The 15,182-nt window shown below is 33.5% G+C and overlaps 2 protein-coding genes across 3 annotated transcripts; both read right to left on the reverse strand.

Annotated features, from left to right (window-relative positions):
• Positions 1–155: 155 nt before the first annotated feature.
• Positions 156–6,045, reverse strand: LOC140954281 (nudix hydrolase 3-like). The gene is made up of 7 exons (XM_073408374.1): positions 6,022–6,045; positions 5,650–5,838; positions 3,861–3,883; positions 3,443–3,605; positions 835–1,026; positions 425–675; positions 156–312 (listed from the first exon to the last, which is right to left on the reverse strand). The coding sequence occupies exons 1-7, from the start codon at positions 6,043–6,045 to the stop codon at positions 195–197; spliced, it is 960 nt and encodes a 319-aa protein (XP_073264475.1). The 3' UTR covers positions 156–194.
• A 37-nt stretch (positions 6,046–6,082) lies between these two features.
• Positions 6,083–8,743, reverse strand: LOC118054580 (nudix hydrolase 3-like). 2 transcript variants are annotated; one of them, XM_073407883.1, is made up of 7 exons: positions 8,562–8,743; positions 8,115–8,294; positions 7,924–8,001; positions 7,615–7,711; positions 7,109–7,242; positions 6,539–6,620; positions 6,083–6,101 (listed from the first exon to the last, which is right to left on the reverse strand). In XM_073407883.1, exons 1-6 carry the CDS (start codon positions 8,666–8,668, stop codon positions 6,566–6,568), a joined length of 651 nt encoding a protein of 216 aa, XP_073263984.1. In that variant the 5' UTR covers positions 8,669–8,743; the 3' UTR covers positions 6,083–6,101; positions 6,539–6,565. The 2 variants fall into 2 exon arrangements, with proteins under 2 accessions (XP_073263984.1, XP_073263983.1); XM_073407882.1 differs by lacking the exon at positions 6,083–6,101 and having other exon boundaries at positions 6,147–6,620.
• Between the last annotated feature and the right edge of the window lie 6,439 nt (positions 8,744–15,182).

Raw genomic sequence — 15,182 nt, forward strand, 5'->3', positions numbered from 1 at the left:
TGGCCGGATTCTAAACTGGATCATGTTTAATTATATATAGTGGAATTAAGATTCCTTAACTATGATATTGATATCCGGTCAGGGAAAGATTAACTCCCGAAGATATCCTAAATATTAAAACATAAAAACTAAATAAACAAGGCAAATTACATGCATTGATAGTTCCAAGTCAGGAAATAAATGAAGTCGCTAAATCAAAAAAAAATGCTGTTTTCTGTAGCAAATGAGGATTTTGCTAAATCAAGAAGACAAATCCCTTTTCTGTAGCAAATGAGGAATGCGTCAGCCTTGCTATGTAGTAACCTCTTCAAACTACACAGCAGAAGAACAAATTCAACAATCATCTGTGAGTGGAATAGTATTCAGTATGATGTGAACAAATGAGTTGCTGGCAACAAGAAAAATCTAGTATAACTCTATATACCTAGGTGAGCCAGCCAAGTCCCCAGCTTCATGCAATAGTTCTGCAGCTTTTCTAAGGAAGGAATTATACTCCTTTGAGTAAGGAACACTATATAGATCATGGGCAGTCATTAAATGATTTGTCCCATGAACTGCATGATTAGGTGAAGAAGAATCCAAACTAAATTCACTGTGTCTTTTGATGACGGTGAAAAAGCCCATTGCATCATTTTGTTCTTTCTCTGTCAGACTGTCATTCCATAATTTAAATTCCTGTGACACAAGAGAAACTTATTATGATAGTAGATATAGAGGGGGAGAGATCTAAATTATGACAGAAGCATCAAACAGTTTTCCAGTCACAAATATATGATGGTGATCCTATTTTAAAAAAATTAACTTTAACTTGCATAATGATCCTCCCATGCATACCTTTTTGTCCATATCTGGAGGGTAAAAATTTGCACCAGGTGGTTTTAGCATGGGAAATGCTGCTTTATATTCCAGACCCTTCCATCCACTGACTGGCTTCGTGGCTTCAGGAAGTAACTTGATAGCTGAATCTGTGGTTGCTAAAAATGCCTCGTTTTCATCAAGACAGGACCTGTTGATCACCAATAAATTCTAATCGAGAGGTATTTCTCTTGATGACTACAGAAAGTACACAAACACTCATCCCGAAGCTGACCAAAGACAACTATGATAGTTGATGCATCAGATTGAAGGCATTCCTTGGTTCACAAGAGTGTTTAGATATTGTACAAAATGGTTTTGACGAATCAGAGTCCAAAGAAGCAGAAGATGCTCTACAAGAGGCACTAAAACAAGCTCTAAAAGTCAACAGAAAGAAAGACAACAAAGCAAAGACCATCATCTACCAAGGTCTTGATGAAGACACATTCGAAATCATAGCTTCCGCTAAAACATCAAAAGAAATATGGGAGGCTCTCCAACAAAAATACAAAGGTGCTGACAGAATCAAGAAGATTCGTCTTCAATCTTTGCGAGGTGAATTTGAATTATTGCAGATGAAGTCCTCAGAATCTATCTCTGACTATCACACAAGAATTATGGTGATAGTCAATCAGATGAGAAGAAATGGAGAAGTCATCACAGATTCTCGAATTACTGAGAAAATTTTGAGATCCCTAGATCCAAAATTTGATTTTGTTGTTGTCGCTATTGAAGAGTCCAAAGAAGTGGACAGGTTGACGGTGGATGAGCTTATGAGTTCTTTACAAGCTCATGAGCAAAAGATTGTAAAGCGAAATGGAGATAAGGCCATTGAGCATGCCTTACAAGCAAAATTGTCTCTCAAAGACAGATATGAGGGCAGAGAGACTTCAACAAGTGGATATACCACTCAAGCAAAAAGTCAACAATCCAGAGGAGGATTTCAGCGATTCCAAGGAAGAGGATCTTGGAATACAAGCTTTAGAGGAAGAGGAGGTAGAAACACCACCAGAGGAGGCCGGGGACAACCAGCATTTACTCCTAGAGGAAAAGGAGACGGTTACAATAATTGTGATAAGAGAAATATCCAGTGTTATAGTTGCAATCAATTTGGGCACTATAACACTAAATGCCGAAGGAAAGCTCCGTTAGAGATACGTGAGCAAGCCAACTATGCAGAGAAGGATGACAGAGAAACAGCTGCATTACTTGTCCAACAAGGACTTGGTGAGAAACAAGAGAATATATGGTATTTAGATACTGGAGCCAGCAATCACATGTGTGGCTATCGAGATTTATTTAGTGATCTAGATGAGACCAAACAAGGTCTAGTTACTTTTGGAGATACCTCAAAGGTTCCATTCAAAGGTAAAGACAACATCCCAATCAAGTTGAAGAACGGCGATCACAGCTACATCGCTGATGTTTATTATGTCCCAGCCATAAAGCAGAACTTGATCAGCTTAGGTCAACTTATGGAAAGAGGTTATAGTTTTTACTCGAAGAATTGTCATTTGACAATTAGAGACTACAATGAGAGATTAATTGCCTATGTGAAAATGTTCAAGAATAGGATGTTTCCTTTGAATATCCAGTATGATGCAGCAAGGTGTTTGAGTGCCATCACTAACAGTGAAGAATGGCTTTGGCACCTGAGGCTTGGACATCTGAATTTCATAAGTCTGAAGATGCTAGCAAGTAAGAAGATGGTCAAAGGTTTGCCTCACATTGATCATCCAGATGAAGTCTGTGAGAGTTGTGTCCTCAGCAAACATAACAGATCCAGTTTCGCCAAAGAAGTCAACTGGAAAGCAAAGAGGCCACTGGAGTTAGTGCACACAAATGTGTGTGGCCCAATAAAGCCTATGTCGACTGGACAAAATAGGTACTTCCTCACTTTTATTGATGATTTTAGCAGAAAGACGTGGATATACTTTCTGAAGAGGAAGTCAGAAGTGTTCAATTGTTTTAAAGATTTTAAAGCAATTGTGGAGAAGCAAAGTGGCTACGTGATCAGAACCGTGAGATCTGATCAAGGTGGAGAATATACAGCAAATGACTTTGAAGCCTTTTGTACACAACAAGGCATCAGATATCAAACAACACCAGCTTATACACCACAGCTGAATGGTGTAGCAGAAAGGAAGAAACGAACAATTCTTGACATGGCAAGAAGTCTACTCAAAGCAAAGAAGTTGCCCAAGCAATACTGAGCTGAAGCTGTATCATGTGCAGTGTATCTACTGAATCGCTGCCCAACCAGAAGTTTGCAAGCTGTCACTCCAGAAGAAGCATGGAGTGGTCACAAATCAAGTGTTACTCATATTCGAGTCTTTGGTTGTGTGGCATATGCAAAGATCTCAGATGCAAGAAGGACAAAGCTCGATGATAAAAGCGAGAAATGCATCTTTGTCGGATATGGTGATAGAAGGATGGGATACAAGTTGTATAATCCCATCACAAAGAAGGTAATTATGAGTAGAGATGTTATCTTTGAAGAAGATAAATCTTGGCAATGGAATGATGACCAAGAAGCAGTCAAATGGATCAGCACTGATTTGATCCTTGAAGATGAAGAAGTACCAACAGTACTTGTAGAAGGTCCAATATTGCCAGCAGGTGAACCACAAAGTCCGGAACACAGATTCCCTGTATTTAATAGGAGAAACACATCATCAACATCAACAGGAGAATCATCATCAACACCACCAACAGCATCATCATCAGAAAGACCAATAAGGATGAGAAACCTAGAAGAGTTGTATGATGTCACTCAAGTCATGAAAGATACAACTTTATTTTGTTTTTTTGTAGATAGCGACCCACTTAGCTTCAATGAAGCTATCACAGAAGAGAAATGGATAAAAGCAATAGATGAAAAAATACATGCCATTGAGAAGAATGATACCTGGAAGCTGACTAATCTACCAGAAAACAAGAAAGCAATAGGTGTCAAATGGGTCTACAAGACGAAGAAGAATGCAAAAGGAGAAGTTCAAAGATACAAAGCCAGATTAGTGGCTAAAGCCTACAAACAGAGAAAAGGCATTGATTATGAAGAAGTATTTGCTCCAGTAGCCCGGCTAGAGACAATCAGACTGATGATCTCACTAGCTGCACAACATAGATGGAAGATCTATCAACTCAATGTGAAGTCAGCATTTCTGAATGGCTTCCTAGAAGAATAGATCTATGTTGAACAACCACTTGGATACATTGAAGCTGAAAATGAAGGCAAAGTATACAAGTTGAAGAAAGCTCTCTATGGTTTGAAGCAAGCTCCGCGTGCTTGGAATACCAGAATTGACAGGTATTTTCAAGATAATGGATTTGAAAAATGTCCATATGAACACGCAATATATGTAAAGAAAGAAGCAGATGGCAGCATATTATTTGCATGCCTATATGTTAATGATTTGATATTCACCGGCAACAATTCTACATTGTTTGAAGACTTCACGAAAAGCATGGTACAGGAGTTTGAGATGACAGATATTGGACTAATGGCACATTTTCTTGGCTTAGAAGTAACACAGAAAGAAGAAGGGATTTTTGTATCCCAAAGTGGTTACGCCAAAGATATTCTTGAAAGGTTCAAGATGGAAAGCTGCAATCCGGTATCAACTCCAGTTGAGAATGGAGTAGAGTTGAAGAAGAGTAAAGTTGGAAATGTTGATCCAACTTACTTCAAAAGCTTAGTAGGAAGCTTAAGGTACTTGACATGTACTAAACCGGATATACTCTACGGAGTCGGACTAATTAGCAGATATATGGAGACACCAGACCAGTCTCACTTGAATGCAGCCAAGAGAATTCTTCGCTACATCAAAGGAACAATAAATGAAGGTATGTTTTATAACTCAAATGAAAACTTCAATCTTATTGGCTACTCGGATAGTGATTGGAGTAGAGATCTGGATGATAGGAAAAGCACAACTGGATTTGTCTTTTTCATGGGAGATAAATCTTTCACATGATCATCCAAGAAGCAATCGATTGTAACGTTATCAAGCTGTGAAGCTGAGTATGTTGCTGCCAACTCAGCCGTATGCCATTCAATATGGTTAAGGAATATGCTGAAATTTATGGGATTTCCTCAAGAAAATCCTACAGAGATTTATATTGACAATCGATCAGCGATTGCGTTGGCAAAGAACCCGGTGTATCATGAAAGAAGTAAACACATTGATACACGTCATCATTTTATCCGAGAGCATGTGAAGAATAAAGAAGTCGAACTGATATCCTGCAAAACAAATGATCAAGTTGCAGATATCTTCACAAAGCCATTGAAGGGAGAAGTATTCATCAGATTGAAATTCATGCTTGGCATGACATCTCTTGATTGAGTTTAAAGGGGGAATTTGTTATGGTAAACTCAATCAACCACCTGCAGCCACCTAATATCAACCAACTACCACCTGCAGCCACCTATTATCAACCAACCACCACCTGCTGCCACCCACCACTACCTGCTGCCTCTCTGATTTATGTATAAATAAGCTGTTAAGCTTATGTTAGAATGTGTGGGAAAGAGTAAAGAAAAACACAACAGAGAAAAGAGAGGGTGTGTATTAAGATTGTAAGTTTTTGTAATTTGTAAGCTTGTTTTGTAATAAAACCGTGTGTTTTATCCCCTCTGTGTGTTTCAAAGCCACCACAAGTGGTTTCTCCCACCAACAGTTACTACTATACATAATGCCAAGTCATGTCTTGAATGCTTAAGCCAAAGTTCTTTCTGCTCAGTTCCCTTTTATGAGGGATTGTCTAACAACTTCAGAAGGCCTCTCTCACCCAGACCTTTCCATTGAACTTTCTGTTGAGTAAATTACAGGTCTTGTTTCCCAGCTTAGGGTTTTTCTCACTTTGTTTGCCCTGATCACCTTTGGCCTTCCCACCCCCAAAGGAAAAGAAAAGGGAAGGCAGACAAAATGACTGGGCATGCTCGTTACCAAATAGACCACTGCTCAAGCTAGAGAAACGCTTTAGTAACCATACAGATCATGAACAAAAATATCATTTTATAGGGCATGCGCAGGTAATATATTGGTATTCAAGTCTACCACATGGAAGAAATCTGTAAACCAATAGTTTCTGCAGATTGTATGAGTGTATCAGCCTACTTCTTGCACATGTGCATTCACATTGTTTTGCAATGGCAAGTACCTGAAGGTAGAAGATTTCATCCATAAGTTTTGCAGCCTTGATAAGTAAACCAAGAGTCTTCCTGTCTGTATTGGAGAGACCTGTCAATTGAAGAAGGAAGAAAAAATATACTAAATTCAATCCTATTTGCATAAAGAACAAAAAACATTAGCATTTAAGAAATAGTAGAAGCAATACCAATACTAGTATTCCAGTTATGAGAATGACAAAATATTAAAAGTGCTATTAATTTCTTGATTGCAATTGCTAAAGAGGCAGCCTCCAATTACTCAATATTTCCCACAAGTACAAATTCAAATTAATGTAGGCCCAAGCATTCTTTCACAAAACAAACACCATCCCCTTTTATACGGTTTTTATCCCTTTCTGAAAGGAAGAAAATATTGTAAACTAACAAGTTAAACCATCAACTTAAGTTCACAACTAAGTTACATAAACTGGGCGTACTTTGCCACAGATAGCGTAGCTACTAAGATAGCAGAGAGATCAATGCAAATGGGAAGAGAAAGTAGACAACCTCAGCATCCAGAGAAACAGAAGCATATCAACAGAGTTGCTTTTGTAGACTCAAACTGCGCGCTACAGTGTTCTCTGTGCACCTAATAAAATTAGATGAAAGACATCATAAGCAGAAAGAAAATATTAGAAACCCTTCCATGAAGTAAGATGATAATATGCACACAATTTGACTTTTTTGATAGGAAACTAGTACAAAGGTGTCCAAAAAAAGTGTTTTACACACCAGTTGACAACAAAAGGAAAGCTTTTCCAGATGCAGCTAAATAACATGGTGCAATATTCACAAACATGAGGGAGGAAAGCATGACTTCACCTTCAAAACTCTCGTCATGCACTCAGAAAAAGTTTTTGCATGTTAAGTCAAATGCTAAAGACGAAATCAAATGTAACCTTACAAATAAGGAGTAAATATGTTTCTTTGATTGACTTAATTGTTAAAGAATTTGAGACAAAATCAACTTCAAGAAGAATAATAGCCATACCATAGGATGCATTCCACCACAGTTGACAAAAGATGTTACAACTAGCATAGTTGATTTTACTAAAAAAAAAATACTGTTTAGCATACCTTCTCCTAATGATTTCAAAGAGTTGACCATACTGTTCATCTACTTCATATGGCACATAATCAGGATCTTCTTTGACAAGTAAGCTTCTATATTCCTCGAACGAAATGTATTTAACAGCAGATACTTCTGTTTCCTATCATAAAGTAAAATCATAAACAAGCATTCATATTTTCACAACTTAATAGAGGCAACCAATTATGTAATATTCATGTCTGAAATGATAGGCATGTCAATCTCCAACGAACCTTCCAATGAAACGAGCACATTATTTGGCAGAAAACAAAATAATGTGCATGTACCAGAACATGTATAAAAAATTCAGATATAAAACACCAATTGGAAAAGTCTAAACGTGCAAGAAAAAAGAAAAAAGAAAACTTTCAAGCATAAAAAGGTGGTATTCTCCAAATTGATCTTTTATCAAAACCAATCGATAATAGATAAAACATGTATTAACACAAACCAACACTCATCAAAGGAGAATGAAGAGCACACATTTCCTTACCTGAAGAATAAATGCTTCAAGAGGAATCGGATCTACAGTTGTCACAAGATACACATCATTAAACTCATTATTGATGAATTTCCCATCATTTATAACACTGCATTCAAATATAAAGTACAATCAATTACTACAAGCCTTGTTGCATTCTCCCAATCCCCCAGTCTACGTCAACGAGATCAATTAAATCAAAATCATGTCACAATCCATTACACCAATTAATTTAATCGGTCCGGTCTCCATAGACCAGGTATCCTATAGAACTTGTACAGTTAAATAAGGAATTTGATGTATATATAAATAAATACTAACCACTCTTGAAGATAAATAAAAATAAGTTCAAACGCATCCTTTGGAAGGCTAATGCCTAGCTCTTCCTGAAGCTCTCTCCTAAACGCATAACAGTAAGAAAAATTAGTTTAATAAAAAAAAGTTATTCTTATGCAGCAAGAAATTAATTGACAAGATAATAAAATAAGAAAAACTGTTGCAAATTGACTCACTGAGCGGACACAAGTGAAGAATCGCCAGCAGAAATATGACCGGCGCTTGAGATATCCCATTGGCCTGGCCAGGAATCCTTGCAATCGGCGCGACGTTGAAGAAGCAATTCTTGCGTGCTTTCGGAGTAAATCCACACGTGAACTGCTCTGTGGTAATCTCCATCTCTATGAACTTCTCCTCTACATTTCCAAAAAATAAAAATAACAAAAAAATAAGAAGAATCACAATTTCTTTTTCTCAGCAACCAAACAGCAAACAAAGTAACGGTCAAAAATAAAAGGAAAATCTAAAATAAAAAAATTGCTCTGTTTTAATTTTGAGTGCTATAAACGACGTCGCACAGGAGCGTAGTTAGAGGCATTAATTTGGTGTTTAATTAAAACATACGTAACAATAAGATGATTGATTAAGAGATAGAGAGAGGAAGAAGAGAGATTAGTGATTGCCTGGGCTTCGAAATGCCGATTTTTTGACCGATTTTGTTGAGAACGTCGAGGCGCTCTTCTTCAACGACTACAGCTGATGATGCAGCAGCAGCAGCAGCGTCTTCCATTTTTCATTTACTCTTTTATCTGAGAGGAAATAAAAGGGCTAACTTGTTCTGCTACTATCGTCTTTTGATGCTGATAAATTGTTAGAGAAAAAAAGAATAAATTCGAGTGATACTACAGCAGGACATGCCAGTTGCCTGCGTTTTCTTCGGGCAACCCAGTTTCTTTGTATTTAAAAAAATATATTTTTTTTTCTTGGGCTTTTCAAAAATCGATTTGTATCCTGTACTTGGTTTTGGTCAATTGCATCCAATTTGGCTGAAATGTGATTGAATCCATGAGTTGTTAAAAAAAAATATTTCATGTCTGTACAAGTAATAAATGACTTGATTATGTCAAAGATTAAAAGTATGTTCCGAATTGTAGTATTTCATGTCTGTACAAGTAATAAAGGACTTGATTGAGTATGTCATAGATTAGTATGTTTTGAATTGTGGTTGTGGTTGTGGTTTGAAAAAAATTATTTTATAAAAAATACTTTTAATTGAGGTTGGTTTAAAAAAATAGGTGTTTGTTTAAAATTATGGTTGAAATTGAGGTTGAAGAAAAAGTAGTTTAATGTTTTTAGTTAAAAATGCTTTTGAAATTGAGGTTATAAAATAATTTTAAAAAATATATTAATATTAATGGTTTTAAATTTAAATATTGTAAAATTAATTACTCATATCACATCATAAAAAAATAATACTTTATATAAAATATTTTTTATTATTCCATTAAATTATTTATAATTCCATTACATACAAAATTCATCCGATAAGAACTATAGTTTTTATAATTTTTTGAGCATGTAATAAAATTAAATAAAATATTATCAGATATAAAATTGATATTACTGTGCGAGTGAATTTAATTCACTCTATACTAGTTTTTCGAGAAAAAAATAGTATCCACATCGCGAATGAATTTAATTATCTAAACTAGTTTTTTTAAAAAAAAATTAATATAATTAACACACTTAAAAAAAAAAAAAAGGACAGTGCAAGTGAATTGCACTGTTTACGTGAACAGTACAGTAAATTGCACTGTTCGTTATTTTTTATAGTCTATAGTGCATGAAAAGCAGGTTTTCATAGCTTTTCCTTTACAGCGTTTTAAACAAAAAAATCACGTGGGTCTCATGTACAATAAATCAATTTTTTTTATTATCAAATGTCTACAGACTACGTTTTAAATAAAACACAGCCAGAGCCGCATAAATATACAAGGTCTAATGCATGCCTTTTGAATTAAAATAAATGTTTAGTATCATACTCACGGCTCACGCTTCGTCGGGGCCAGACTATTTTTAAAATTTATTAAAAAAAAAAACCAATGTTTAAGCTCTTTTAGCATTTTTTAAAACAAATAAAAAATTTACCACTGAAGTAATAGATCCTACTGGATTTTAAAAGATAGTTTAATTTAATTATATAATAAAAAAATAATAAATACACCAAATCAAAAGCGAAAAAGTGATGACAAAGAAGGAAAAATGATTGCCAAAAATATATATATAAAGTTGAATTTAAGATACTGTTAAAAAATGAAAGATAACACAATGAAGTGAGAAAAAAAATAATATTAAGTCAACCTGAGTTAGTATTAGAAACTTGTAATCTAGGTTGTGATGTCGAGTCATCCTTATAAAAAGCAAATAAATAATAAATAATTTTTAACAAACTTAATATTGAAGGGTAAAATTAAAAAAAAAATAATGTAAAAAATTATTAAAAAAAAAAGATCAAAGTCAATCTAAGTAAACATTGCATACCATTGATCTAGGTTATAAGACCAGAATAATTGTATTAGAAAAAAAAAAAACATTATGAAGCACAATTCTGAACAATTAAATTTTGAAGGATTATGTTTTTTTTAAAAAAATCAATTTTAAAAAATAATTAAAACAAGAAAAATCAATTAAAAAAATAAGTACCAAATATAATATAAAAATAAAATGAAATAAATGATGTAAAAGGCCTAGGCTAATGGGAGTTAGCATGTTAAATTCACCACCTGTGTTGTAAGACCAGGTTATCCACGTAAAAAACAAATAAAATTTAATTTTTAATAAACTCAATATAGAAGGAAGAAATTGAAAAAAAAAATCATGTAAAAACAAAAGGTTCATCAATAAAAAATATGCTGTCGAATTTTTCAATCTTGTATATTTGATCTTTCTCAACCAGACTTTAATAAATTCTCAAATGTCCTGCATATTTTTCTCATTGATATATTATTTTTATATTTTCTCCTATTTTTTTTATTTTTTGTATTTTTTCTTTTCCTTTTCTTTTATGATTTTTTGTTTTGTTTATATGAGGCCCCATAATGAATAACAACAGCTGGCCATGAGAGGTTTTGGTGTCGAGTTGATTGGGAAACTATGGAGATGGATTTGTGTTTTTTGTGTACAAGAAGCTCTGTATTGGATGAATAGGCGCTCTGTTTTTGGTTGCTCCTGGTTGATGAAGGCTCCCCATTTCTTGCCTTTGTTCGTCTATTTTTATTGTAGAGCAAAGGTTGGAATTAACGTAGTTTAGCATAATTTCTAGGACTTGATTCTTGGAGACTTGATTGAAGATTTAGGCTGCAATTATGAGATTGCAATCTGGTTTAATTGCTTTAGATCTTCTGGAGATTGCAATCTCTGCCTTAATTGCTTGGGATTGCAATGAAAAATCTAAAATTAATTGTTGGATTTTGCGGTTTAATTGGACTAAAAATGAATCAATTAAAAATAATTAGATTCAAATTAAGTTAACTTGGGACTAAATTGAATCAAACTAATTCAATTAGACTGGTATGATTGAAATGAATTGAAATAAAAATCTAGACAAACATTCTTTATTCTCATCATAGTCCTTGGATTTTGAATTGTTTCAATTTGCTTTAAATTACCTTTTCTTTCTAATTGTATCCCTAATTAAATTAATTTAGACATGCAAATCCATCATTGGCTCCTAAAATTAAGCAATTTCAATCAATTTAACTCTCAATTTTGATATTCTTCTTCTTCAATTAATCCCTTCATTGATTTATAATTTGGCTATTTGTTTCAAAATCATCCTTAAACATAAAATTTCATCAACTCTTAGCCAAATTAAATCAAATTAAGTCATTTTTTTTTAAATTCAAACCTTGTTTTTGCCTACAATTTTTTGTCCAAATTCAAATCCTAGCTATTTTTTTTATATTTTAAAAAACAATTATTTATTTTTGCATTTTGTAATTTTTATGATTTTCAAGATGTTTTGACACAAAATTAAATCAAAAGGAAGAAAATAATAAAATGATCAAAATAGCTAAAATTATTGAAAATATATATTTTTTGGATTTTTCTAATTTTTTTTTTCAAAATATATACATAAACGAGGATCAAATTAGGTTTCAAAATTGGGCATTCAGATGAAAAAAAAGAAAAAAAAAAGAACTAGAGTGCAATATTAATAAAAGGCATGAAGAGATAAATAAAAACTATTTAATGGATACAGAAAAGGCCTTCAAGCTAGAAAAGAGAATCGAACCTCAACATATTACTTTTCTTAAGAAAAAAAAAAGCAAACAAAAAAGTTGAAAAAAGTTGCTTTAAAAAAGAAAAAACTTAATGATGAGGGAAAAAAAAAAAAAAGCCCATGAGAAATGCATCACAACTATTAAATCATCAAAGCCCACTTGCTATGTCAATAAATAATAATTAACAATCGCAAAGTGTCAGTTAAAACTCTACCTGGAAAAGTAATTATGAAGTAATTGGAATTGATCAATCTAACACTCATTTTTCTCTATTTGCATGTCGTTACTTGTGAATTTTTAAGATGTCATAAAAGAAATAAAGTGACAAAAGGTTATGAATAATGAAATTGATGTTATTGAAAAAACAACACATAAGAGTGGACGAAGCTTCTAAAAAAACAAAAGACGTTGGTGTAAAATGGATGTCAGGATATGATTAAAGGAAAATTCTTCATTGTTAAATTGAGTGGGAGGGATTAATAGATAAAATCCTAGATAATGTAGAAATAGATAAAAAGAAAAAGAAAAAGATTTGTATAAGTAACTGCTAGAAATGGTAAAAACAAGCTCGTAATTACCTGTGCCTTTTGTGAATAGCTGTGAAGATACCACTTCAAAACCATAGATGAAAACTTTTCAAGAGTATTAGGCGTGAATTGATCACACTTCTTAGAAACTTTTCTTTTCTTTATTGGAGAAAAAGTTCCATATTTCCTTTCCCCTTTTTAAGAGCGAAAAAAAAATACTCTTCCAAATCAATAAATTGCAAGGAACTTTCTGGGTACAATACCTAAATAAAAGTGAAAGCAATTGGTTCATGATTTAAAACTGTATCAGAGACCTGACCAGTTGGATTATTGATTAATTTCTGATAGAAAGTTCATTCCATGTACTTATCTACTAGGTATTCCACATTATAAAAAAAGTTATGGCCCTCAAGAAATTGGTGACTTTTCTTCTCCTGTTTTATTCATAGAATCGTCTTCTGAACGTATTCTTTTTATATTTTTTTTTATTTATTTATAAGAGTTCAAGGAATTCAAGTGGTTCAAAGAGAACAGTTCCAATCATCTTCGTAATGGTTAGGCAAAAGTCATCATCACTCAACTGACAAACATTTTGGTAGTCCTGTGGAATTTATTATAGCTGGTCAAGCTTGGAGGGTGGAAGGAAACATCCTAACTCTTAATTTTACAAATAATTGAGTTACAAAAATATGAGTGCATGGCTCCAAAGGCCACCGGTAAATAGAATTTCTTGTTGGATATTTTGTGGAAAATGATTTGGACATAGTTTACTGGTACTCTTCTCTTTCACAATCAATGATTTTTTTCTTGAAATATAGTTAATCCTAGCTAGTTGAATCAAACAAAGATCATACCGCTCTCTAGATCTTTTTCTCTACTTCCATTGTTGAGCTTTTGTGGAAACACAGCCACAAAGCTTAACAACACCGATCATGATCAACCAGGACAGCAACTACGAACATAAAGTAGTAAAGAATAAAGGGAGAGCAAAGTCAGAGGAGGGTGCAGAGCAAAGTATAACATGGAGCAGCAGAATCAACATATACACGGCAAGAATATAATTGGATTTTGGAGTTTAATCATTGGATTTTGGGGTTTAATTGGACTAAAAATAAATCAATTAAAAATAATTGGATTCAAATTAAGTTAACTTGAACTAAATTGAATCAAACTAATTCAATTAGACTGGTATGATTGAAATGAATTGAAATAAAAATCCAGACAAACATTATTTATTCTCATTAGAGTCCTTGGATTTTGAATTGTTTCAATTTGCTTTAAATCACCTTTTTCTTTCTAATTGTATCCCCAATTAAATTAATTTAGACCTGCAAATCCACTCCTAAAATTAAGCAATTTTAATCAATTTAACTATCATATTCTTGTTCTTCAATTAATCCCTTCATTGATTTATAATTTGGCTATTTGTTTCAAAATCATCCTTGAACATATAATTTCTTTAACTTTTAGCCAAATTAAATCAAATTAAGCCATATTTTTCTTTAATTCAAACCTTGTTGTTGGGTCATATATATCACTAGTAAAACCTTGAAAACACTAAACGTGCCATTATAATTAATCAGCTTCACCATGAACACGCTAATTACCAAAATATCCATACAGTAAATTAGGTAGTAAATTCAATTAAGTGGTCGGGCCGGTCCCTCAAGTTTTCGAACTTGGTTAAATCAACACATGTACCTTGTGATTCCTTGTCCACTTAGCTTTGTACAAGTGGAATTCAAGGTTAACAATGGAAAAACATAAGCTATAGGGATATAAGTGGAATGTTGATGAATTTATTGGAGTGGAAACGAAGTTTACCCTTTTGCAATTAATTCCGAAAAAAATAGTTTCGGACAAATTTTAATTAATAGAACCAAAATTCATGTGGTAATTTTTATTTCCCAGCAGACTGAAAACCTAAACGATGTTTTTTTTGCTCCTAATACAGTTATAGGTCTGGTTGGAGTACTGTTCCTGCTCATTGGTGCTCGGTGGATATACAATTGCTTTCAGTTGAAGAAGAAGTTTTTCAAACGGAATGGTGTGCTATTAACTTTTATTTTTATTTTTCGTAAATTTATTTTTATTTTCACTTTAATTTTATGTATTTTTATTTTTATTAGCTAATATTCTAGGGCAAGAAAAATCCTTGACTACGAGGGACACCACTACCATGGATGCAGAGGCAAAAATAACAAGATTTGGAAATATGACGAGAAAACCATGAAATGTAAATATTTCCTACTTGCGCACTCTGTGACTTTAGCATTCGCCGTAAGGGCTACGTGGTGCCTTGGATGCGTAGGTGAGAGAGTTTAAGAAAAGACTACGATGTTGATAGAAACATGTATAAATCATCTTCGCCGTAAGGGCTACGTGGTACACATGATTCTCTTAGTCAATTCCTCAGGACTTACCATCTCATTTGCGTGCTACTTCAATCTATGAACTTTCTTATTTCTACAAAGGGGGGACCAGCCTTAAATAG

This window comes from Populus alba, chromosome 3 (assembly GCF_005239225.2).
Source record: "Populus alba chromosome 3, ASM523922v2, whole genome shotgun sequence".
NCBI lineage: Eukaryota > Viridiplantae > Streptophyta > Magnoliopsida > Malpighiales > Salicaceae > Populus > Populus alba.